The 27,612-nt window shown below is 44.2% G+C and overlaps 1 protein-coding gene and 1 pseudogene across 1 annotated transcript; both read left to right on the forward strand.

The window, feature by feature from the left end:
* Positions 1–17,497: 17,497 nt before the first annotated feature.
* LOC117645467 (zinc finger protein 239-like) lies at positions 17,498–23,714 on the forward strand. The gene is made up of 7 exons (XM_034385701.1): positions 17,498–17,860; positions 18,392–18,527; positions 19,282–20,235; positions 20,345–20,398; positions 20,704–20,802; positions 20,869–20,961; positions 22,456–23,714. Exons 3-7 carry the CDS (start codon positions 20,148–20,150, stop codon positions 23,256–23,258), a joined length of 1,137 nt encoding a protein of 378 aa, XP_034241592.1. The 5' UTR covers positions 17,498–17,860; positions 18,392–18,527; positions 19,282–20,147; the 3' UTR covers positions 23,259–23,714.
* A 1,185-nt stretch (positions 23,715–24,899) lies between these two features.
* On the forward strand, positions 24,900–26,943 carry LOC117645474 (annotated as a pseudogene).
* Positions 26,944–27,612: the final 669 nt, after the last annotated feature.

Here is a 27,612-nt window from a genome sequence, read left to right on the forward strand (position 1 = left end):
CACTGTAAGGTCTTACGGAGAATACTGTGCGGTCCTACGGAAAATGCTGTAAGAGCCTACAGAGAATATTGATAAGGGGGCTACGGAGGATTACCACAAGCTGTTTACAGAATTTTCCGTAGCTTTTTGCCACAGTGATTGGGGCTCGCTTCGCTCGCAAAGTATCTGTGTTTCTCTTTGCTTTTTAGATTAAAAACTTTGGACTCTTGTTAAAATTGAGCCTCGATTTTGAAAAAGTATGAAGCTTGCGGCTCGCTACGCTCGCCGGCAATAACTACATCCATCCTTTAACCCATAAACAAACCCGTAGGGTTACTTATTACCTTTCTAGATCTAATAAAACGCCACTCCTAATTTTGAAACATCAATGGCTTGTGGCTCGCTCTGCTCTGTTGTTTTCACATAAAAACCTTAAAAAAGATAAAAAATTCAGCCCAAATTTAAACAAGGTCGGTAGCTTGCGGCTCGCTTTGATCGCCGCAAACCACGCGAGTTGTATAGTTCAAAACCTGCTATCCACTCACACTTCGATTAACAGTCTTAAGAGTATTCAAATGCGTACTTTGCTGCGAGAATGGCCCACTATACTCTTTTAACGGTCAATGCGGCGGAACGTCTCAATATCGGCGATCATGCCCCTGTAGGTAGGCAACCTGTGATACACATCTGCCAAAAGTGCCCCCCCTAAACGGAAATCCTGGATCCGCGCCTGGGATAGAGGGGTTCGTTTTGCACGAAGGTTCGAAATGTCATGGGGCCCGCCCGGATTCCGGTTCTATGTCCAATTATGAGATTTTTGACATCTTGGTCGACTCCATCAGGCCACCGGAAGGGGTCGCACAAGACCTCGGAAGTTCTTGTCAAGGGACACGCCGGTTGCCGACTTTCCAGGGGCTAGGCACGCGTAACGCTTCGTTTCTCAGAAAATTTCATAAAATGAAAGTTGTCGGAAATGTAAAAGAACGTCGGATACAAGTTTTTAATTCACAAAAACTCGGTTGAGGACTGGGCTGGTGCACTGGTGGTCGTGGTGTTGAGTAGACGCTCTGCGAGCTCACCGTCGCGTTGCATGCGTCGATTGAACTTGGCTCTCTCGTAGACTACGTTCACACTCTCATCCCAGGAACGTGACATAACGTTGAAATGAACGTGACAAACTGTCACGTTCGTTTGAGCATTGTGTCACATTCGTTTGGGTGTGAATTGGCCGAAAATCAGCTCGTTCACATTCAAACGAACGTGACACAATGCTCAAACGAACGTGACACTTTGTCACGTTCGTTTCAACGTGATATCACGTTCCTGGAATGAGAGTGCACCTGCTCTTTGTAGGCCTAGTTGTCGTCGAACTTCTTGAAGACAGTTTCGTAGACCTTCTTCTGGGTTTCCGCGAGGCCGAACGGCTTGATGACAGCGTTCGCCGGCGTTCGCCTTGGGCCCCATGATGTACAACGAGGCTACTTTGACCGGCTCTTCCGCAGCTGCCAGACCTGATAGCGTGTAGTATTGGCTCCATCGGCCCTTCCATGCTGCCCACGCCGTGTCCTCGAAGTTGAATTGGTCTGGCGGGTTGACGTGCACCCGTGGACGCGGTGCGTCGTTCGCGTTCGCCATGCCGAGTCTCGTCCGGCGTCGAATAAGGCTTGATGGGTGACGGACAACTCGTCCCCACTAACTCGTCCCGGGTATATCTCGACCCCAGTCTAACTCGCCCCGGGCCGAAGGCCCGATTCGCCCCAAATGTCATGCCAACTCGTCCCAATGTTTTAATTTTTAAAAGTTAAAAAATATCTTTGCGCGCACCTCGACTTGCCCAATTCTAGTTTACTAGTTAACGTGCAACGTCCCCTCCCAATTTCGACTGATTTATTTTTAACATGGCCACTTGTCATAAGCTGCAAAAACGTCCTAAAAGAAAGAGCCGCTAAAATAATTAGCTGAAAAAAAATCTTCTGATTTTACTGCTTTTTTGCCCTTATCTGTGATTTATTTAACTTCGCCGGGGATTGTGGGGACTGAAAATTTGAAGTCATCCCGTAGGGCAAGGATCAAGAATATGGCCACAGATTTGACGAAAAAATCGAGATGCAGCCCAAGCGACTGCTAAACAAATAACTTTTACTAAAATGAGTTTCTGAACAAAAATCCTTCATTAACGACTGGTAACCCCCAAGAAAAGTTAAAACTTTGGTTACATTGTTGCCCAGAAAATGCAATTTTAGGAGTTGCCAGTCCATCGGCCACAACCGGGCGGTTTAAATTCAAGAAACGTTTCCATGAGTTGATCCCCCAAAACAGGTAAATAAAATTATGTAAAAGAACTTATTTGATTGGTGGCGAGTTAACCCGGGAACCAGATGGGCGGGGTCGAGATGTGCGTGGGGCAACCTAGGCCGGGGACGAGTTAGCGGGGACGAGTTGTCCTAGATCCGGCTTGATGATTTCCCACTTCGTCAATGCTGTTGTAGGCTCGAACCACCGCCGCTGCCACCATGTATCGTGGCGGGGTAACGCAAACGAGCTGGATGACTTGTAACAGGTTAATTGTATCACTTGGAACATGACGATCTGACTGTCCGAACAAGACTGACTGCTGAGGTTCAGCTGTGCGCTGAGGCTGACGTTAACAGTGCCACCTGGTGGCGGAATACGTAACTAAGCAGGAAGTAGGCCTACTTCCCAAACAAATTTGAGCCACGGTACATGCAAGTTCGTTAAAGAAAGACCGTTCATGGCCTGAACTATCACACATCCTCCATAATACTGGAATAAGCATGCTGTAAGAATAATCAGTCATTAAGGGAAAACCTTTCCAGCACTCATAACGATTTACTTCCTCTAATTATGTTCTCCCACATGATAGCATGGGAATTGAAACTGGTAATTACTACAACACTATATTCACACAAGTGACATGATAAACAATAGAGAACATTGATAAAATTAACATCAATTAAACACACAACTAAAATTGTACGAAGCAAATACAGCACGTCATGATCATATAAATCTCTACAAACATTACAAATAAGTAATGTGTGGAGCACACTGTCATAAACATAAAAAAGATGCAACTGCACTGCTGTGATAAAAATAAAAGTACAACTCCACAGCCAACAAGTAACAAATAAAACTTTCAAGAAACAATCTGAACAACAGCCTTAACAATCAAAAATCTTCCAGAAGATTGGGATGGGTATGCAGTTGATGAATTCACTCGTCAAGAGAGAACCTTTTCAGGACTCGTACAACTTCCTTCATTACGTTAGTGTTCTCCCGAATAAGATGGGCATAGGAACCCTTCACTACAGTTCTCTCTGCTGTAACAAATATGGAAAAATGTTACAATCCATGTCATTGAGTCCTCATTGCTTGAAAATTTATCCACACAAATGGCCGAAGTAGGGATAAGTGCTGAAAAGTTCTCACTCACCTTGATTGCCATGGTCCACAGCATTTCCATTATCGATCAGCTGCCTCTTACACTTGGGTGTCACTCCTGACCCTGTGGGAGGGGTGTGTGTGACTTTAACGTGGTCAACCCTAGTAGGGGTCTGTGAATCAAAAGAGCATGTGTGATCAAAAGCATGTTTTCCCACCCAAGAGACAAATACATTTCTAACAATAACACTACTCACAGCAAACAGATTTGGAGCTTGAGACTGATCAACTACCTCATGTTCAGGTTCCTGCTTGAATACCTAATTTAAAAAGTAGAAAAAACAGCACGGGTTAACAATTAAAAATGCAAGGAATACCAAACATTCAGGAGCCTCTCATTTATGCTTACCACTGAAGGTGTGTTATCATCATCCTCATCATCACTTAGATAAATTGTTGCAATGTTGGGTGATTGGCCAGAATACAATGGACGTTCCACTTCGGCTACAGTTGGCTCTTGCTTCACAGTCTGAAAACAGGAGCGTGACATAGTGACCAAAATATTTAATAGAAAAAAATGGAGTTTAGACTGGTCATCACTGTGATTTTATTATTCACTTACCAATTCTGGCTGAATGTCGTGAGACAATTTTCCACCGGCTGCTTCTGCCAGCTTATCTTCCTCATGAAGCTCTTCGTCATGGGCCACTGGAACCACGAATTGTTCATTTTGCCACAGCTCCTCTACATATGGCAACACAATCACATCATCATTCATCATCAAGAATTCTTCATCATGAATGTCTAAAACGCCCGCTTGCAGAACTTGATGATGCACAATATGTGCATTATCCGCCTGTTCAATAACAAATGCGTCCTGCGCCTGCTCTCCTTGGGCTGCATCTGCACCTTGGGCTGCAGGAGCATCTGCTTCGACATGAGCAGCGTCTCCACCCCCTTCGGCTTCAAGTAGCTGCAACATAAATTCTTCAAACATGGCCCAAAAGGGTGCAAAGTAGCCGAAAAAAAAAAACATGAAATTACTGTACCTCAGGGACACCGACCATCCACAACACCCTTTTGTAATGCTCGTTGAGATTCATCTCCGCGATATCTGGGATGGGCACATGGTTGTTTAGGTAAGTCTTGGCCAAGTTCCTGTAGGTTCGCCTCGCCCTGCACTTGATGTTGTTCCACGCCTGCAAGAAATTTCAGACAATAGTTCACTCACCTCTAAGTAACTAAGACAAAGAAGGTATGGGATCAAACTCACTGCTTTCCATTGGGCGCCATTTTTTGACGCAGTAGCTCCCTCCACAGAATTCAATAGCACTGCTACTGTTGCCCATTTACGAACAATACGAGCTTTACCCTCAGGGTGCAGCACCATCCCCCGCATCATCTCAACATCATTTTCTACTGAATCGAAAAGTAGGACGCACTGGGCATCACTGGGAATTCCGGCATAATGCCAAATGTATTAACAACATCGATACCATGAAAGAAACAAAGACTGAGATTTAGATGTTTCTTAAAATCCTACGCCATTCCCAGTCAAGGCAAAACACCCCAGGAGAAGGCAACAGTAAAATGCAAAACGTAATTAAGGAAATATAAAAACTTCACGGCAACTGGGCCAATACACAGCCAAGATACGTCGTCACTGAGTCTCTGGAAGACCGAGAAGTAGTGTTTACAGTAAATATTGGAGGGAATGCCACCGAAGGAAACAATGAAGAACTTCGGGGCATTGCGCAGAGTTTGGGGGTCCAGATTACAGATACACAATCTGATCGCTGTGAAAAAGAACTGGTCTCGGGACGGCCAGAGTGTGAGACCGCGGAAAAAAGATTGAAGTGGTTTCGACTGGTCCACCCAAAGAGCTGAGCATGGCGCCTAAAGCCGTAGGACGGTGAGGTTAGGGACTCTGATCGAGAGACGGAGAAACCCCCGTCACCCAAGGATTTTGATTGGGATAGTGCAAAATAACGTGCTAAATAATGCGGTTACAGACAAAGCTTTTACTTGGGAAAAGAACATGTTACAAAGGAAAAGGGACATTCCACGTGAATCCAACGACGGTTTGGAATCGAGGTCCTCGGATTTCGACCTAAGTGGTATCAATCGATTCGGTATCGGCCCCTGACTCACCATGTAAATTTTTTTGAAAAAATTTTGAACGGTTTAGTTTTTACACCAGTTTTATGGTTTTAAAAGGTTTAAAATAGTAAAAACAAAAAAATTTTTTCAATTTTTTTTGTAGGTGTTCTTGAGGGTTTAGAAATGTGGGAAAAGCATTAAAAGTTGTTTGAGAACCATCTGGGAGGTTTTAAGGGTAGTGAAAATGGTGAATTTTGGTGAAAATTTGACAAATTTCACCGTTCTGAAAATACGTCATCATGGATTTTGGCCAAACTTTTTTTTTCTTTTCCTCTACTATTGGTGCATACTCCCTTAAGAGGGTTTGGATGGCCCGCCACAATTTTTTCTTCTGGAGCCTCACTCCAAATTGAAAGGCGGTACAAATGTATCAAAAAAGGCGGTATTGAAATTACCGCCTTATACATGCCATCATTACCACCAATCAAAGGCGGTACTTTCATTTACCGCCACAACTATTCCATCAGTTATTAAAACATTGAATCAGTACCGCCAGTCAGAGGGAGTACCTAAATTACCGCCAAACACAAGCCATAAATACCGCTCATCAAAAGGCAGTTGTTTGATTTACCGCCTGCACTGTACCATTGTGGTCAGATTTAAATGTCTCGCTGAATCCAAAATTGTTAATTTATCCTAGGTAATGTGTGGATTCATGGCAGATTGGATAAATTACTAGATTATGATTGGACACAAAATCAATAGAAAACTTTTCTAATTACGGGTGTAGGTTGTCAGGCCCACAGGGGACTCTTAGGAGAAACGACAGTTGTGACGCTCATAAACTAAGAGGTCCATACTTGCAGCATAGCCGCTGTCATTCAGTTTTCTTGAGGTCAGATGTACTCACATGAATCATGATTGAGTGCATAGCAGTGAAACTGCTGCTCAGAAGATAAATATGGCAAACAGGTTGAGTCACCCAAAACAGACAGCATCAAATCTTGAAGCTTTCTGCACTGGTAAACTGGGCTTGGTAGAGCACAGATGTGTTAAACTTATGAAGTTTTGACGGTTTTCTCATTTTACACGCACTTTCACTGTAGCTTGGATGATAGCAAACAATCTTCGCCCACGCACGACACAGTTGGCAAAAGGTCGCCATCTCACAAAACCAGAGGAAACTTGATTATATTTATGGATATTGGACAAAAACGCGAACCGACAGCGGCCCTTTGTCTATGATTTTCAGGTTAGTTCTGCTTTTGTTTTTGTAGGCCTCTAACTGCGAATACTGCCTATGTCGTGCGTACAGCCGACCCGTAACTGCCCATAACAATATCAGATATTCGCAGTCACTCGTCGCGTTAACAAAACAAGTTGCAGAAAGAAAATGGACGCCTGTGACTGCGCATGCATATCAATATTATTCAGTTTCTTCTAGTTTTGGGCAATGACGTCTCGCACCAACCGGGTCGAGTGTGGGCGAGGATTGTTCTTTACCATGGAAGCAACTGTGAAACTGCGAGTGAAGTGGATAAACTGTAAAAAGTTTATAGAAGTTCATCAACACAGTCTGTGGTCTGAGCTCCTGTGCTCTGGGCCCAGTTTAACAGTGTACAATCCTACATCTTTGAGTACAAGCTTTATGAGTTAACTCAACATTTCTGCTAATTTCATCAAAGAAGCAGTGCCACAGTGATTAATGTGAGTACATCTGACTTCAGGAAGCTGAATGTTAGCGGCTCTGCTAAGTGAACAAGGACCTCTAAGTTAAAAAACGGAAACAAAATTTACTGCTTACAATGAGCGGTAATTATAATTCTTGCTTGCAATGTGGTACAACATTATGGTTTAGAGCGGTGTTATACATATATGGCCACACTTCCCCGTATTGACAGTACAAAATGGTCTCCTCCATTGGCGGTAATATTTATTAGCGGTAATGAAAATTCCTTCTCTTAATTGGCGGTAACTTCATACCGCCATTCAAGTACCTCAAACTAATTTTTCTCCTGGCCTGATGATGTACCGCCTTTTTGTGGCAGTAAAACTATACCGCCTTCCCAAAGGCGGTAAAATCTGGAGCCCGCCTTTAAAAAAAAGTACCGCCACAAAAGGGTGGAAATATTACCGCCTTTCAATTTGGAGTGCCTGTAACATGTCTAATTGCGGCATATTTTTCCCTTTAATTGACTGTTTTTTGTCGTTTCTCTCGTACGCTTACTTGGTCGACCATGCAGTGGACTTTATGTAGTACAGCACATGTTTCAACTTGATTACTCTTTCCATTAAGAATTTCTGAATCTTGCCATCCTTAAATAGTGAGTTGTCACTAAACTTTTGTCCACTTCAAAACTCCATGTCTCAGGTTAGTCGAGATCTATGAGTGAAAATGTGCTCAAAATAAAATAAATTTGTTTAAAGTATCTATGATAATGATTGCATGGGTCCCTAAAAGTCTGCAATTAGAAGAGCTAGCTATCAGGAGTTGTGTTGGGCCCTGATATCCTTGCTTTGAGTGATCTGCATGGTCGACCAAGTAAGCGCATGAGAGAGACGACAAAAAAACAGTCAATTAAAGGGAAAAATATGCCGCAATTAGACATGTTATAGGCTCCAGAAGAAAAAATTGTGGCGGGCCATCCAAACCCTCTTAAGGGAGTATGCACCAACAGTAGAGGAAAAGAAAAAAAAAGTTTGGCCAAAATCCATGATGACGTATTTTCAGAACGGTGAAATTTGTCAAATTTTCACCAAAATTCACCATTTTTACTACCCTTAAAACCTCCCAGATGGTTTTCAAACAACTTTTAATGCTTTTCCCACATTTCTAAACCCTCAAGAACACCTACAAAAAATTTTGAAATTTTTTTTTTGTTTTTACTATTTTTAAACTTATAAAACCATAAAACTGGTGCAAAAACTAAACCGTTAAAACTATTTTCAAAAAAATTCACATGGTGAGTCAGGGGCCGATACCGAATCGATTGATACCACTTAGGTCGAAATCCGAGGACCTCGATTCCAAACCGTCGTTGGATTCACGTGGAATGTCCCAAAACCTGTCCGCACTCTCAGACTGTTATTGACTTTTTGTCCTTTGTTAAAGAGTATTTTACACAGCAATAAAAAGTACTATTTCGTCAATATCTATGTAAGATTTCGTTCGTTATATTGACTTAAAGTCAATTTGCTATTGACAAAGAGTCAATACGCAATTGACTTAAAAAATTGTCATTAATTGGTGACAATTTAGTCTTTATAGTGAACAATATTGTACATGGTTACAAAGGAAATACTACTTATTATTGCTGCTTAAAAAACTACGTAAGCAAAGGACAAAATGTCAATAATGGAGAGAAAAAAGTCAATACGAGTCTGAGAGTGCGTGCTCTCTCGTTCGAAAGTCCGAAGCACACTTTATCCGACGCACATGTAATCACATCGCCGGGTTTCACCACAGAGAGAAAAGAGAATAAGGGACGATGCGAAGCAAAACGACTAACCCATTTTGAATTGAAAGGGCGATTACGTGAGACTATTGCTCCGTCGCTCCACGATTCACAACGCTCCGCTCGGCTCGGCACCTCGTACGTCTAACACTAACCGACACCAACACTCTCCCCTCCGCTATGAGCGCCGAGGGGGTAAACACTCCACGAAATCGTGTACAGAGCACTCGGTATTACGCTGTATTACGGGGATATTACGGCATTCAAATGCCAAAATTTGGCACATTTGGCCCAAATCTGGTATTACAATTATTACGTGCATTACTACAAGGCCCGACGCGACAGCGCCGACCCACACGCTGCCCCCCCCCCCACCATCCAAACCGCAACGAACCGACTCTCGGAATCGCTCGGCAGGCGGCGCAGGCAGGGCGCGAGGCGCAGCACGGCGGGCACCGCGCTCCGGGGCACGCCGATGGACATGTCGCGGAACTCGCGGTGCCGCCACGCGTCCGGGTGCAGCGCCAGGTCGCGCCAGCGGCGGCACACCGCGCGGCACAGCAGCAGGTCCGGCGGGTAATTCTTTCCCAAGTAACCCGAGGTTCCAAAATCGATGTCTCGGATTTCGACGAAACTTTGTGGGTGTGTTCCCTACGTAGCAAAGAGCTCCAGAAAAAATTTTCAACTTTTTTGGTCGGCCCAAAATTATTTTAATCACGTATTTTGTAAAAAAAACACTGAAACCTTCACTAAAAATTAGTTTGTTGCCTGAGGGCGACCTGCCCGGTGGATTTTTCTAGATTAGTTGGATCCCAATCTTAAAAAGGGCAACTTTTCAAAATACTCCGATTTGACTTCAACTTATATCAATCGATTCGTCTTGAAAAGGCGAAACAAATGTTTTATGCCGCTCATTAAGTCAGACTTAAAATGGCGATACTATGGGCCAAAAACTGCGAAAAACGCAATTTTTATTTGGTTTTCCATTGGCCAAACCCAAAACCAATAAGAGTGATAGACCCCCACAGGACCTTTCTAAAAAAAAATATCAAAAAATTTGGATGCATATTTTAGGTATTCGCGAAAAACGAATTTTTTGGTTCATATCTCCTGGAACAAGTGACTTTTGAAGTGGCTCTCGGGGACTTTTTTTTTTCAGTGCCATGAAAAGAAGAAAAATCCACCGGGCAGGTCACCCTCAGGCAACAAACAAATTTTTAGTGAAGGTTTCAGTGTTTTTTACAAAATACGTGATTAAATTTTTTTAGGCCGACCAAAGAAGTTGAAAATTTTTTCTGGAGCTCTTTGCTACATAGGGAACACACCCACAAAGTTTCGTCGAAATCCGAGGCATCGATTTTGGGACCTCGGGTGCCTTGAGAAAGAATTACCCCGGCAGCGGCACGCGGCGCAGCACCGCCACCAGCGCCTCGCCCGGCAGGGACTCCACCGGCACGGCCGGGGCAGCCAAGCACTGCGGCGCCACGCCTGCGTTCGGCATTCCTGCGGGGACGGTGTTATTTCGCAGTACATGAGCTAAATGCTCAAAGTACAACAAGCTGCTTTTCTTTGAAAAGCCTAAAGTAGTTTGTAAGATTTCCTCAGAGATCATTAGAATTGAAAATACCGTGATCGACACACTCGAGCACACTGGCAAAACAAAAGCATAAAATTTACGCTGTTCACGGCATTAATGCTCTTTTACGCCCTTTGACGGCGTGAATCGATTTGTGCCCTTGAGAAGGGCGTGAACGGTGTAGGACTTTAAACCGAGACTTTAATGCCCTTCGAAAAAGCATTAACGATTTGCGCCGCTCCAAAGGCGGAAATCGTTCACGCCCTGAAGGGGGGACCCTGGTGAAAAAATGGCCAAAAATAGTATTTCAAAAGTTCATAGATAAAACTGTGCGTAGAGGGTTTCAGGTTCAACAGGTTGAACACCTTGAAGCTAAGTGCGGGTAGATTCTTTACCATTTGGAAAGAAATAACATTAAGGTGAGATGTCGTTCGCTTATACGCTCAACTTCACAGCTCCTAACAAGCGTAGCGTTACGCTTACACATTGAAAACGACATGGAGGGGGGACGTCTGCGCATGCGTAGAGGTGGTTTCGGTGTTTCCTTTGGACTTTGACTTCCGGTCCAGGAATTAGTTAAAATACCCCAAATGTCTAGTAGCTGTGTCAGTTAATGATCTTCTGCCGCGAACATGGTAGCTGACGGTCAAGGATCCACCGAAGCACCCTGTCCTGTGCCCACCCTCTCGCGCAACACGAAGCCGGAAATCAAAGAACAGAAGTAAGAACCAAAACCGCTTCCGCGCATGCGCTGACGTACCCCCTCAACTCTCAGGCAGTCTGCGCATGCCTTGACTTCCGGTCCAGGTACACTCTCAGACTCGTATTGACTTTTTATCTTTGGCCATAAAGGTTTTTGTGCAAACGTAATATGTACTATTTTCTCTTTGGCTATGCACTATTTTGTTCATTGTATAATGTTTAAAGTTCATTAAACCGGACTTAATGTCATTTGCAAAGTACTTTTCCATTTCTACATGATCTATTGACAATTATATCCCTAAGACGATCAAAATTGTGCATAGTTAAGGAGGAAACAGTACATTTCACGTTTGCTCAAAAACCGCTATAAGCAAAAGAGAAAAATGTCCATATAGGTCTGAGCGTGTATGAGGGCATTTTGGTCGGCGATCGAGGAAAAAAAGCGGCACCGGCAAAATAATCTCTCAGACCCATGTGAGAGGATCAGTTTAAGAGTTTCCCAGAGCGCTTCTCCTCTGCAAGCACTGTCGTCGGTTTCCAATACTTTTGGAGAGAAGAAATTAAAATAACTTCGAATATATTTCCCTTTCACCGGCCTTGGTACTTGCTCCCTCTCTTCCCGACATCCGGGTTTTGTTCTTCGATAGGCACGGACTTGAACGCTCTATTTCAGATGGTCATTCTCATTCTTGTGCCCAACTGCATCAGTGCAGCACCCTACTGTGTTCTGTTTGGAGTGCAAAGTGATCCCGATGTGAGTCCCAAGAGAACTCGTCAAGGCCGTCCAGTTGAGGACTGCAAAAGTTAGATGCAGGTGCTGCGTCGTACAGAGCGCTCTGCGAAGGTGGCTTCCGACTGAACTCCGGGTGAACCGAGACTCCCCCACGACAACTAGGGCCAACCGTGGAAGGTTAGTTATTCTCCTTTAGAACTGTGAGAAAACCTCATCGTTCAGCCAAAAGATAATCCTTCATCTCTCATGTTGCGTTTCTACAGGCTCAGCGAGACGTGGAACTGCAATTTCCGAATGGAAATTCTCACCATCTCCGGAAACGCTGGCGTCCGCCATCGCGCAGAAGCAGCAGGGTTTATACGAACCTTGAAAACCTTGAAATCAGGGAAAAGTCAGGGAAAAAAATGAGGTCAGGGAAATCAGGGAAATGTCAGGGAATTTCGCAAAATACAGCAAAATGTCAGGGAAAAATATACTTACTGCGACACTGGACCTGTTTGCTGGACAACCGCTGAGGAGAGCGCGAGACACCGGTCGTTCGAGTTCAACTCAATCAATGTTTCGATGCGGTCAAATGTCAGGGAAATTCGCAATTTCGCGTCAGGGAAGTCAGGGAAAAGTCAGGGAAATTCTTAATTATTTTTTGCATAAACCCTGAGCAGCAACTCAGCAGTCAGCCCGACGTCGGACTGCAGCTGGTGAGTAGGCAGTTAGAAAGTATAACACCCCACTGACGGGCGAAGGCGCCTCTAGTGGCAGACTCGTGACTGGGAGGTTTGGAGGACACAGTTCTAAAGCATTTCTGAAGCACTCACGTTAAAGCGCCTCATTGTGTTTGTAGTACACTGTAAAAAATTTGTTCGTAAATTTACAAACAAATTGGGGGTAATTTCGTTGCACGAATTATTTGTAAATATACAACGTTTTTATGTTTTTATCGATTTATGAATTATTCTTCACGCAGTAGTTTGTAAAATCACAAACTTTTTACAAGTTCCAATTTACGTGGACCGCTTTTGTTCAACTTTGTCACGCTGATTAAATGAAGATAAACTTGTTTCAGCGGATTTTTTTTGTTCTATGAAACATCTTGTAGTTTTATGAAACATCTTGTAAAATGACGAAGGCATCACCCTACTTCGTAATTTTACAAGCGATTTGTGCAACGAAATTACCCATGGATTTGTTGTAATTTTAGGAAACATTTCGTAATTCTGTGACCTCACTGTAGTATTATCGTCACTTTTGAGATGTATTTAGTTCGTACCATTTCATAAAGCGGTGTTCACAAACAAATTTCATAAAATTAAGAAGATTTCTGTGATGAATAATCCATAAATCGGCCGTTACAAATAAATTTCATAAAATAACGAAATGTTATTGTTACTTTACAAGGAATTTGTAAAATAAAATTTCGTAAATTCACAATATTTTTTTACAGTGTAGTCCTCCAGAAAGGACAGAATCGTCTAAAAATTATGTTAACGGTAGTAAGCGTCCACATCTGTGGAAAACTCCGGTAAGAGGGCAGGCGGGTAGTGTATTGTTATAGGGTTTTGTCGAATCTTGACTGAATACGTTGAGGAATATCAACTGTCCTTTGGTTGCTTCCGGTTGAGCACTTAAGACGAGACAACACGTTTTGAAGTAGCGTTTTCGAACTTCATCTAAACGTGCGTAAAACCAGCCGAGGAAGAGTATTTTCCTTCTCACCCGCTTCAGATTGAAAGCCCCCCCTTGATAACCTATACACTGGTGAAACAAAGGCATAAAAATTATGCCCTTAAAGGGCGTAAACGATTTACGCCCTTAAAGGGCATAAATCGTTAATGCCTTTGGGAAGGGCATTAAAATTTTGCTTGAAATTCCCATACCATTTACGCCCTTCCCAAGGGCATAAAACGATTTATGCCCTTGCAAGGGCGTAAAAGAGCATTTATGCCCTAAAGGGCGTAATTTTTACGCCTTTGTTTTACCAGTGTACATTTCGTTCGATCCACTTCGATCCCAAGTTAAATCCAATAGGGTACTTTCGTGGATCCCTGAACCGGAAGCACACAGACGCCATGTTGGCGGAAGTAGATCCAAACTTGACATGGGAAAGAGACGTTAGTCAAACGTATCGGCCATACTTGAACATAAACAGTCGTTTAATACTTGTTTGCAGTGCATATGTTTCTCGCGAGCAATATTTTTACAGTTCGACTAAAGTTTTAGATCCGAAGAGAGGTTAGTTTCCGGCCAATTTAGCGTCTGCTGGTCTGCTTGCTTCCGGTTTCAGGATCTACGAAAGTACCCTATTGTGCCTCCGGTCCAGTGTTTCGCAAGCAATAGCCAGGTTCAATTTATTTTCTATCTTCATTTGCAGCTTCCGATTTTGGCTTACCTCAGGTATTGGGTCAAATGATGGTCCGCACAGGCGTAGGACTTGATAGAGAAAGGGCGGCTGGCGAGGCCGAGTCCAGGCTTGCCCGTCGAGCCGGAAGTCAGGGTAGGGTTTTGGCCGTCCTTGGGCAAAGCGTCGCGCTTAAGAGGCGGGTGCGCTTTTCAGGCTGGTAGAGGATTGTCCCTTATGTGCGTTTAACATGTTCCGAAACTTCTGGACTCTTCCACCACCTGTGGAACGGGGCGAGATGCAGGGCCTGACCCTCACTTCCCCGCAGCGTGACGTTACGCAGGCCCCTCGCCCAACGGAATGTTACGCAGGTTCTCTCTCTACTATGCTGTATTAGCCCTACACTCTAGAGTTCTTACGGATAAGTCATCACCGTAAGCTACGGACAAAATTGATTCATTGTAATTACGGATGGGCTTGTCCATATTACGGAGTTTGACATCTGTATTACGGATAAAAAGCATCTTCAGGTTTTCAGAATTTCTGTACGGACAAAATTATCCGTAAATACAAACACAACTATTGATCCATAATTACGGCTACTAAACCCATCCGTATTATCAACTCAACTTGTCCGTAATCCTGATCTGAACCTACCAATCCATATTAACATCAACTTAACTTCAATATGAAGACTAATAAGGTGCAATATAGTTTCATTAGTTTTCAAACTAAGAATAGTACTTTTCCTGTATATTGCATCATTCACCTATTGATTATTCAAACTAAAATCTTCTAAGTGCCATTCTGGCCGTAGTCCAACAGTTATTAAATGACACTCTAAGAAACCTAACCTAACATTTTTATTGAAGAAAGAATTGAAATATAAACAAAAGTATTGTTATATTTATAAATGTATGTTGTTGGGAAGCAGAGAATTTACCTGTGATAATAAAAGCACCCCCAACGTCTCCAATCCTCCACAGCAGATAAGTGTGTGTTAACATGGCTGACAGCCGTCCAGTTTTCGCAGACACAAGCATCACTTCTCAAAGAATAAGTGAATTAATAACTTTTATGAACCAGAAACTTGCAAATCATCGTAGTTTCTGATTTTAAACCAAACTAAACGAGGTTAATCTACACAGAAACAAAGGGGTGACTGTGAATGTTGGATTTCTCATACTTTCACGTATGAAAAGTTTAGCGGGACGGTGTTTAGAAAAAATGAAAACACTCCGCTCCGCTGTTTGTGCTGCCGATTTTAGGCACAATTAAGGCCTTCACAATTGGTGTCAGCGATGGTGTCTCACCCCAAAGTCCATCAACGATGGCATTGTTTGCAAACACTGAAGAAGTCAGTGCATGTGATTTTTGTTGTCACTCGGTTCTTCCAGCATACGGTATCAGATCAGCAGACAGTATAACCTCACCAGCGCACCAACTTCAAAAGAAAACATTTACAGTATAGCTTGAGTATGGTAGAATGTTTTGTGGAACTGCCCACAACAACTGGTTGGTTAGATTGAACAGTTGCTCAGTATGATTATTGAAATGCAGTGATTTCATAATCAACACCAAATTTGGGCGGTAAGTACATCTTTTTCTGCTGTGGCCCTGCTCCACCGTTACCCAAGAGTGTCTATCGTATCAGCAAGTAACTCAATCAATAGCTCTATTATGTGCCAAATAAAAGTAAAAGTGCTTGCTAGTGCATAAAAAAGATAATTGGCATTAAAAAGTATAATATACTGCTTATCTGTTTCCGCTCAGTATGGCAACGAGTAATTTATGAATTCTGTTTGTATAACGAGTGTCGATGAATGCAATTACTTTGGATTCTGTAAGACTATCCGTAGTTACAAAGCTACATCTGTTACGGACAAAGCCATCCGTATGTTACAAATCAGGCTATCCGTATTACGCTTGCGCAAAAATGTTTGTAAGGTACGGATGAATTTGTTTGTAATACGGATGAAGTAATCCGTAAGAACTCTAGAGTGTACGTGTCGCCTACCCTCTCGGATTTGGTTGATGTTAAGTGGGCGTTTTTTACCCATTGACCAGGCGCTCGACAAAATGTCAAGTCACTCACGTTTAAAACCTTACGAAGCATTTTAAGCATACGTTAGACAAACTTAATTACTTTGTTATGCGAAGAAATAGTTCGTAATTTACGAAGTATTTTCTTTGTAAGGGTATGTATGCTCAATATACTTTGTTGTAACAAACTGCTTTCCTTGGTAAGGCCTAAAATAGTTTGTAAGGTTTTTTCAGTGCTTGAGTTCCTCTGTCCAATTTGTGTAGCCCTGCTATTCGCTCTGACTAAACTTTTGGCATTTCTAGTATGAGGGCTTTCGTGCCAGGTGGCTGAAATTTGGCTCGCTTGTGTTAAATTGATTGAGAAGTGAAGATTTGATCTGCCACGGAATGCGGAAGTGAAGGGTCTTTCGGAGAAGATCTACACTGGTAAAACTAAAGCGTAGTTTTACCCTCTGTTCTCAAGCGTAATCAGTTTACGCTTGGAATCAAGCGCAATGGGCTCATGCGTCAAGATTCCCCCTATCTGAATGCATCGGGGAATTTCCAGAGTATGCTTCATTTCAAGCGTACACTCTCGGACTCTTATTTACTTTTTTCTCTCCCTTATTGGCTTTTTGTCCTTTGCTTACGTAGTTTTTTCAGCAGCAATAAGAAATACTAGTATTTTTAAAAAATGAATCGAAGAAGTGAAAAATGTCTAAGCCAACCTTTTACGACAAAATAGCATGCGCAAGAAGATTTTTAAAGTTATAGCCTAAATGGGAGAAAAAGGCTCTGCGACTGGGTTCAGGGCATAGAATGTGCCTCCCCAATGAAAATTTTTAATAAATACTTGATAAGACATCAAATTTTTAACAAATTTTCACAGTGGGACCTATATAGAAGAAAATAGCATTTTCACCAGAACCTCCCCTTAAGTCAATTACGTATTGACTCTTTGTCAATAGCAAATTGACTTCAATACAATATAACGATCAGAATCTTACATAGATATTGAGGAAATAGTACTCTTTATTGCTGTGTAAAATACTCTTAACAAAGGACAAAAAGTCAATAACAGTCTGAGAGTGTAACGTCTTCAAGCGTAACTTAATGCTTGACTCAAGCACGGAAATTCCGCTTTAGTTTTACCAGTGTGGACCGGTAATCCAGTGGACATGCAGAAAAATGTATAAACATTTAGAGGTTTCTCATGTCAGAGACCCAACTTCTCATGCTCCTTTCTTCAGGGAAATGTGGCATTCAAGATATGCTGTTAAAGAGACGATTGCGATACTTATCATGTCTCAAACATTCTCACCTCGAAACCGCAGCCTCCATGGAAGAGAAAGCCAAATATTTTAACTTAGTCTCCCTATCGCGAGCAGACTCTGAGACTTGAAGGTTTTGAGCTCTGTTGCTCTGAGAGAGAATTGCCCACGTCTCCATGTAAATCGACCGCACTGCCTGTGCGTTCTTATTTCAGAGACATGCATGGTTGCCACGGTTTTCTGAGCCGTTTTCTCCGAAGAATTAACGCAGCCTATCATACACTGGTAAAACTAACACGTAGTATTACCCTCTGTTTTCAAGCGTAATCAGGTTACGCTTGAGATCAAGCGTAACAGGCCCAACCGCCAAGATTCCACCTATCTAAATGCATGGGGGAATTTCTAGAGTATGCTTCATTTCAAGCGTAACGTCTTCAAGCGTAACTTTATGCTTGACTCAAGCATAGAGTTACGCTTTATTTTTACCAGTGTACTAGCTTGCTCTGAATCAAGAAGGCAGCCCTTTTTGAATTGCACTTCATCGCTATTGGTCCTTATGTTCTTGTACTGATGCGCCATTTTCATGATGAGAGAGGGAGTGTTGAGAAAAGCCAGGCGATAGAGTCATAATCAGGAGTTAAGTTTTGAGTCAGGTCCGTCTGTATTTCCCAAACAGAAAGGTTTCCTCCGAACTTTGGGTTACAATACTATTAGGCTTAATTCGCTGCAAATACACCCTTTATGAAAATCCTCATCTGCGGGTGATTAGGTACCTCGCCCTAAACTGGGCATTGATCATAAATCTCTCATTTTCAGTGAAGCGGCAGAAGAGCGCATACTGAGTGGCGTATGTCCCCATCGTGAGCGTGTTACGGTGGACGTGTGCTCGACCCTGAGCGGAGCGCCCCAGGTTCAAGTGCAGGCCACAGTGTAGCGAACAACGTTTAAGGTGGTAAGTTACAACTCACTTTACAATCAAACATGCAGCAGTCAATATTTTGTGCTGTAACCGAGGAGTGAAACACTCAGCGTTCTGGTGTATTAACATGATACACGAGTACGTCTGAGTTCAACTTACGAAATTCAAAAATTTCATAAGTTCATAACAGGGATCCTTCACGTACCTCTAAAGGGCATCATAGCGTTATCGTTCGAGTTTAAGTTATAACCCTTAACTTCTGACCTTTTCAGGAGGATTAGGTATCTCTCTAGTGTCTCGAATTTGTGTGGAATTACTTTTGGAAGTATTTGCAAAAGTCCGTACCCTTAACCTTCAGCGAACATGTCTTATGTTACGTCATGGATGCAGTGTTAGTTAAATGTTAAGTTAAGGATCCCTGGTTTATAAATGTCTTAAGGCCTTACTTAACGTTTAAGGCGACACACAACGCCAAATCGTGCAAAGAATTTCCGAACTTGGCGCTTTATGAACTTGTGAGTACACAGAGTTCTGGCCAACTTGTACACATGAGTACTAGTGATTCGACCCACGGCTGTACCTCTCTTTCCACTTTTAGGATGTGTAAAGGTCTTCAGATTTCAGTTGGTTGTTCAGGCAGTGTCTTTGTTCCCCGCACGGCAAAAGTGACGCCTGGGATTCCCAGGCGGCTCCTGGAAAATAGACGCCTTTTTCCAGAGTGGGTCTGGGAATCCCAGGCGCTGCTTTTGGCGTGCGCTCACACGCAACCCCCGTCCCTTGGTTGCAGGCGTCGGCGCGGAGCAGGCCCAGCAGCTGCTCGTCGGCGAGGCCTTCTCCCTCGCAGTGCCGGCTGGCGACGCGGTCCAGGACGAGCAGGCCTCGAGCAAGGAGACGGGCAGGAAGGCGCGCCGCGTCTCCGAGTGCGGAGTGTGCTGCAAAGAGTCGTCCTCTGCTGTGCATCTCGAGACACGCAAGAGTCAACACTGCGGGTGGAAAACGGTGCAACTGTGAAGTGTGCTTGAAGGGGTTCTCGCGTTCCCACTACTAAATAACTAGAACAAGCCTTACGTGTGTGACGTGTGGAATGGACCACGAAGCGGAAACTGTCGTGAGAGGCGCTACGCGTCATATAATTTAGACTTCTGACGATGGCGGCTTCAGTTTCCTAAAAGCTGCTTGACCGGCTAGCCTGTGGAACTTGGTTCGTCCATTCAAATTAAGATGCAAACAGTAACATATATACTCCCATTTATTTTAGCAAGCGTTATGTTTGTGCCGGCCGAATGAGGTTTCTGTTGCAAATCTTTACATGGTTATGTTGTTGAAATTGTTGTGCAGCCCTGGTTACCTGTTCACCTATCTGTGATACCCTGGATAATGGGTCTTTGTTAACTGTCATCACGTCCAGATATTTTGTTACTTACCTATTAACGTTTGAGTGCACTAATGGGACCACGTTAGCATAAAGTCCAGTAAGATATTCATAGAAACGCGAGTTACACCAATAAATTGGTTGATAGCGCTATTAATGCACCCAAACGTCCGTTCGTTATTACTGAAATAATTAGTACGAGTCTGAGAGTGTTCCAGGAGCCTCCTGGAATACCTGGTGAGGTACCGCTTTTGTCGTGTTTTGTTGAAAGACTCATTCACATGTTCAAAGTACTCATCCCGAGACCAGTCCCTATGTTTGTTCGTGAAAGCTCACCAGTTACCATCGTTGCTTGCCGGTATTGTCTGTGTTAGTTATAAACATACGTATTTCGACAATGTTGAAATCAAACATTGGCTCTGGCACTTCCAAATCAGTTAAGATGTAGCGTTCATCCAAGTGTTTTTTTCTGTTGTAGCTGTGCTGTTTTTACCACCTTGCGAATGTGCCAATACGAGCATGTACATGAAAGGTTATACTCCTAAGCTCTAGTTGTGATCAAAGCACTCATCAGCTTATTTGATGATGCAAATAAGCCATGCGATTTATCTGCAGCTCATTGTTTACCCTGACACGTTTGTTATTGGCGGTAGTACTTTGTTTAGTGGATTTTAGTTTTCGTTGATGATTTTGATTTCCATCGACGCTTATCCTCCTTATTACAGTTTGATGTGCCCCGAACTCCTGTAGCTTCGCATGTCTGTGTGGCTTTTGCATGCCGGGTTCTTTGGGCGCCGACTCTTCTGTCGGATGTTGACTCCCTTACTTTCTGTCCAGATCTGAAAGCCGAGAGCATCGACTTGCCGACGGAGAGTGCTGACTGCGACTGGAGCTCCGGACTGCAGCCGTCCCCGTGCGTGCAGTGCGCTGTGTGCGGTAAGGCCCTCGCCGCCCCCTCTGCGCCCTCGGCTGGTTCTGCCAATGACGGTGGTTCTCTTCCAGGCCCAGGCCATGGCGGTCCGTGCCTGCCGCTGCACGGAGTGTTCGACCAGCTTGACGAGGAGGGAAGCATGCCGGACTCCAAGGTCGCTGCAGGTGAGTCTTCGCGAAGCTTCTTATTATTTATTGCTTTGGCAGCCAGTGAAAGTCCTTGAAATGACGTTGGGATGATCTGCTCCACCCTATGGGTTGCCTTACGACACGCAAGGTAGCGCTGTCCCGCAACACTGCCGCTCGTGGATGTCGTCCATTGTGCAGGGCGGCCCCCCAAATGCACTTGACCGTTCAAGTTCTTTGGCAGGAGAAAATGGTGCAGAAGAATATAGCGCAACCTGACAGAATGTTATTTAGACCTACATTATCCTTTACGGCCATGCAGAAATCTCACTGAAAATTAAGTGGTCGGACACAGCCAAATAATGGCGTGACAAGAAGTCACGTAAAAGTTGTCGGGACAATTCACGCTACAAACAACGGCATTACGTATGCGTCACGCCATATTCTGGCGTGAATGTACCATGTGGCTTGGGTGCGTACCATGCGTTTGATCAGAAATGTCGTGCCAAAAAACTGGCATGATACGTAATTCACGCCAAACGTCGTGAATTTCGGACTTACACCGACTTTTGGCATGACTTTTCTGCAACTCCGCTTTTTGGCGTGACACCTTATTCACGCCTCTGCAGCGGCAAGAGGTCATGCCGATATATTTTCAGTGCTCTACCATCGCAGCCCCTTCGAAAAGTAATCGCAAGGAAAGCCTCGAAAGTCGAGTTCCATTCTCACCGTGGCCGTCCCTTGGTTGCAGGCGTCGGCGCGGAGCAGGCCCAGTAGAGGCCTAAATGACGGTAAATCCTGGATAATTTTTTTTTGCCAAACTTTGCCGTACATTAAAAACCAGTATCCACCGTACAGTCTACAGTCTTTACCGTACTTGTTTTTCAAAATATTCCGTACTCTTTTAACAGTAGTTACCGTTCTTCCGTACAGTCCATGCCGTAGGAAGGACCAGATCTGGTCCCAACAAAGGCCGCTTCCAAGAAGTGTCCACATCAGGATCTTAAAAAAAAGGGGGTCGACCGACTGAAGAATTTTATTGCACCTTTCGATAGGTCTCGTCAAGACCTTCACAACGTGTGGTCGGAAGGGGGGTCCAGGAGTCCGACTTCAGTAGTTGCGTACATCAAGAACTTGGAAAAAGAGGGTCAACCGACTGAACAAAATGATACCAGTTTTTGATAGGTATTACAAGTACGGTATTGCCGGGTTAAAAAGCACGGGATTCCCTGTAAAAAAAAGTACGGTGTTGCCTGTAAAAAAAAGTACGGTATTGCCTGTAAAAAAAAGGACGGTATTGCCTGTTCAAAAAAGTACGGTGAAGTCTGGAGTAATCAGTACAGGATTTACCGTGATCTTTCCTCGCAGTGTGGATCGCCCATGCTTTCCCCATTGGCTTCCTGGGAAAACCAGGTTCCGTTTTTACGGTGCAGCGGCAAGAGGTCATGCCATCGCAGCCCCTTCAAAAAGAAATCGCAAGGGAAGCCTCGAAAGTCGAGGTGCATTCTTACCGTGGCCGTCCCTTGGTTGCAGGCGTCGGCGTGGAGCAGGCCCGGCAGCTGCTCGTCAGCGAGGCCTTCTCCCTCGCAGTGCCGGCTGGCGACGCGGTCCAGGACGAGCAGGCCTCGAGCAAGGAGACGGGCAGGAAGGCGCGCCGCGGATTCAACTGTGGGGAGTGCGGCCAGCGTTTCCGGACTGAGAGCGGACTGCAGGACCACCTTGAGAGTCACACTGAGGGCGGACCTCACGCGTGCGGGGTGTGTGGCAAGGAGTTCTCCTGGAAGAGTCATCTAGTGTCGCACACACGGATGCACACTGGAGAGAAGCCTTTCAAGTGTGACGTTTGTGGAAAGGCATTTTCTCAACCATTTAATTTGGTAACACACAAGAGGATCCACACTGGAGAGAAGCCTTTCCAGTGTGACGTCTGCGGGAAGGCATTTTCTCAAGCAACTAATTTGGTAACACACAAGAGGATCCACACTGGGGAGAAGCCTTTCGAGTGTGACGTGTGCGGAAAGGCATTTTCTTATTCATCTGATTTAGTGAAACACAAAAGGACCCACACTGGAGAGAAGCCCTACAAGTGTGACGTCTGCGGGAAGGCATTTTCTGATTCATCTGCTGTAGTGGCACATAGGAGGATCCACACCGGTGAGAAGCCTTACAAGTGTGACGGCTGCGGGAAGGCATTTTCCAATTCATCTGATTTAGTGAAACACAAAAGGATCCACACCGGGGAGAAGCCTTACAAGTGCGAGGTGTGCCGGAAGTGCTTTTCAATTTCATCAGGTTTAGCAAGGCACAAGAGGATTCACGCTGGGCAGAAGCCGTAGGAATGTGTTGCGTGAGGAAAGACCTTTTCTATGTCAAATAACGCGAAGTCACTCGAGGAGACCTACGGCATGTGGACACTCGCGCGTGTGAAACGGCTCCCTCAATAGATCTTTGATTCAAGCACTCGGTGTGAGACTCCTCTATGTTAACATGATGTCCTCTTCGCTGTCGATCTTTTTTTGTGTCAATTATTCCCGCACCGTCAAACTTTATAGTGCCAGTATCAGCACTACGCATTGTTAATGTTAAAATTGGTTTTGCTTACTGTTAACAATGATTACACGTAAAATATTTTCTGTTTCTTCTTTGAAAGGGCGCAATTTGTCTCTGTGTGTCAAAACTTTGCCAACTATAGATGTTGATTTTAGAAATGATTATCTCGTGACAATCAACGAGACAAGTAAGACTGATTACAAATCTCGTGTTGAGTACCATGTAGGTTGTTGAACCTTATTCCGGCCTCCCTTGTCGAGAAAAAGCAAATAGACCATAATGGAATCCACGGGTTTCTACCATTAATGTTGGCTAGATATGCCTTGCTTTTTTACTCTTAAAGGGAGGTTCTGGTGAAAATCTTGCCATTTTCCAAGTGGATCCCACAGTCATAATTTGTTCGGAAGATAAAATTTTTCATTGAGGAGACTAAAATTTGACTTTTGAAGGCACATGCCAGGCTGTAAACCCAGTCGAAGAGTCTTTTTGAGCCTATTTTGGCTGTATCTTAAAATATCTCCTTGCGCATACTATTTTGTCGTAAAAGGTTGACCTTGACATTTTTCACTTCTTCGATTCATTTTCAAAAGATTCCGGCATGCATAGCTCAAAACTTCCATTTTATTTTTAATTATTAACTTTTTAAGCTGAAAAGTCCCTAAAATTTGTCTATTTTGTACATTTTTGATCAATTATAGTAAAATGCTTGGTTAGAAAGTTTGCGAATAAAAATGCAATTGACATTTTGAGGTGTGCATGCCAGCATTTAAAAAAAATGAATCGAAGAAGTGAAAAATGTCTAAGCCCAAACCCTTTTTCGACAAAATAGTATGCGCAAGAAGATTTTTTAAAATTATAGCCTAAATGGGAGAAAATGGCTCTGCGACTGGGGTTTAGGGCATAGAATGTGCCTCCCCAATGAAAAATTTTAATAAATACTTGATAAGACATCAAATTTTTAACAAATTTTCACAGTCGGACCTATTTAGGAGAAAATAGCATTTTCACCAGAACCTCCCCTTAACTTGTGGCGACCGGACTTGCAGTAGCAGCCGCCCCAATCTTAGTTTGTTTTTTCTTTTCACGAACGCGTTGCTGTAAGTGGCATGCTTTTCTTTTTCAATGTATTCATCCTAAATATAGTTCGAATAAATTTCTTGTAACACAACAGAAATGGCACAAGCATAACGCGGAGGTGGTTTTCCTTCGTAATACGAAGGTTTTTGTTGTATCTTCCAATGCAATTGCTGAAAGGTTTCGAATTATTCATTCAAAGTTCTTCAAAAATGAAATCTGGCCCCCTACACTTCTCCCCTTTTGGCTAGTAGTTTTCAAATTGTGTGGCGCTTTTGCATACCGGGGTGCTTTGGGGGCTGACTCTTTTATTGGATACTGCCTTCCTTATTTTTCTGTCCAGATCTGGAAACCGAGAGCGTCGACTGAATTCCTCAATAATTAAGTCTGAACCCGGTACCTCACTTTGGAGTGTGGTTTAGTGCGTGGCGCTTTTGCATGCCGGGCGCTGGGAACAGGTTTATTGGGAGCTGACTATCTTATCGGATACTGACTGCCGTATTTTCTGCCTAGATCTGAAAGCCGAGAGCATCGACTTGCCGACGGAGAGTGCTGACTGCGACTGGAGCTCCGGACTGCAGCCGTCCCCGTGCGTGCAGTGCGCTGTGTGCGGTAAGGCCCTCGCCGCCCCCTCTGCGCCCTCGGCTGGTTCTGCCAATGACGGTGGTTCTCTTCCAGGCCCAGGCCATGGCGGTCCGTGCCCGCCGCTGCACGGAGTGTTCGACCAGCCTGGCGAGGAGGAGGGTAGCATGCCGGACTCCAAGGTCGCTGGAGGTGAGTCTTTCGCGAGGCTTCTTACTCGGCAGCCAATGCAAGATCTGCAAATGGCATGGGGTGGTCCAACTCCACTCTATGGGCTTCCTTACAACACGCACACTTAATGTTTCACTACTTTAATTGTTCATAACCATGGCCATAATAGTATTTACGCAAGATCTGTACAATTTCATAGGAATATTTGAAATAATATTTCATATTGTGCTTCAGTATACATAATTTATGTTCAAATTTGAGCATAACTTTAAAATGTACAAATGTGACCGTAGTTACGGACAAAAAGGCTCTAAGAATTTAGTGTGCGAGACTTTGCGCTGTGCTGCTACCCTGACGCGAGTTGTAGTGCATTCTCTTGATGGGTGGTCAACCATTTTGCAGGGCAGCCCGCCTGAAAATGCACTTGTCTCTCCAATTTATCGGCACGAGATTACGGTATAGGGCAAAGAACTTAATGCAATCTGCCAAAAACTCAAGGAAACCTCGATTCTCCGTTAAGGGCCACACAACTTTCTGCCACTGCAACCTCTTCGAAAAGTTATCGCAAGGCAAGCCTCGAAAGTCGAGTTCCATTCTCACCGTGGCCGTCCCTTGGTTGCAGGCGTCGGCGCGGAGCAGGCCCAGCAGCTGCTCGTCGGCGAGGCCTTCTCCCTCGCAGTGCCGGCTGGCGACGCGGTCCAGGACGAGCAGGCCTCGAGCAAGGAGACGGGCAGGAAGGCGCGCCGCGGATTCAACTGTGGGGAGTGCGGCCAGCGTTTCCGGTCTGAGAGCGGATTGCGGGACCACCTTGCAAGTCACACTGAGGGCGGACCTCACTCGTGCGGGGTGTGTGGCAAGGAGTTCTCCTGGAAGAGTCTTCTTGTGAGGCACTCGAGGATCCACACCGGGGAGAAGCCTTTCCAGTGTGACGTCTGCGGGAAGGCATTTTCTGATTCATCTCATTTAGTGAATCACAATAGGACCCATACTGGGAAGAAGCCTTACAAGTGTAACTCGTGTGGAAAGAAGTTCTCGGATTCATCTGCTTTCGTGAGACACAAGAGGATCCACACCGGGGAGAAGCCTTACAAGTGCGAGGTGTGCTTGAAAAGCTTTTCACTTTCATCGAATTTAGCAAAGCACAAGAGGATTCACGCTAGGCAGAAGCCGTTGGAATGTGTTCTGTGAGGAAAGACCTTTTCTATGTCAAATATCGCAAAGTCTTTCGAGGAGACCTACGGCATGTGGACACTCGCGCGTGTGAAACGGCCCCTCTATAGCTCTTTGATTTAAGCACTCGGTGTGAAACTCCACTACGTTAACCTGATGTCCTCTTCACTGTCGACCTTTTTTTCGTATCAATTATTCCCGTACCGTAAAACTTAATAGTGCCAGTATCAGTAATACGCATTGTTTATGTTTGAGTTTTTTTTTGCTTACTGTTTACATTCATCATATGGAATATATTTTATTCTTATATTTTTATTCTTTGAAAGTGCGCAATTTGTCTCTTTGTGTCGAAACTTCGCCGACTATAGATGTTCATTTTAGAAATGATTATCTAGTGACAATCGACGAGACAACAGTAAGACTGATTACAAATCGCGTGCTGAGTACCATGTAGGTTGTTGCACCTTATTCTATCCTCCCTTGTCAATGTGTCATGGTCAAATCAAATAGACCATAATGGAATCCACGGGTTTCTACCAGTAATGTTTGCTAGATAAGCCGTGCTTTTTTTCTCTTAACTTGTGGCGACCGGACTTGCAGTAGCAGCCGCTCCAATCTTAATTTGTTTTTTGCTTTTCACGAACGCGTTGCCGTAAGTGGAATGCTTTTCTTTTTCAATGTATTCATCTTAAATATATTACGAATAAATTTCCTGTAACATAACAGAAATGGCACAAGCATAATGCGGAGGTGGTTTTCCTTCCTAATACGAAGGTTTTTGTCGGTTTTCGTTGTATCTTCAATGCAATTGCTGAAAAGTTTCGAATTATTCATTCAAAATTCTTCAAAAATATAAAATCTGCCCCCCTACACTTCTCCCCTTTTGGCCAGTGGTTTTCAAATTGTGTGGCGCTTTTGCATGCCGGGCGCTGGGAACAGGTTTATTGGGAGCTGACTGGTCTTATCGGATACTGACTGCCGTATTTTCTGCCTAGATCTGAAAGCCGAGAGCATCGACTTGCCGACGGAGAGTGCTGACTGCGACTGGAGCTCCGGACTGCAGCCGTCCCCGTGCGTGCAGTGCGCTGTGTGCGGCAAGGCCCTCGCCGCCCCCTCTGCGCCCTCGGCTGGTTCTGCCAATGA

Source organism: Thrips palmi, unplaced genomic scaffold, assembly GCF_012932325.1.
Source record: "Thrips palmi isolate BJ-2018 unplaced genomic scaffold, TpBJ-2018v1 HiC_scaffold_18, whole genome shotgun sequence".
NCBI lineage: Eukaryota > Metazoa > Arthropoda > Insecta > Thysanoptera > Thripidae > Thrips > Thrips palmi.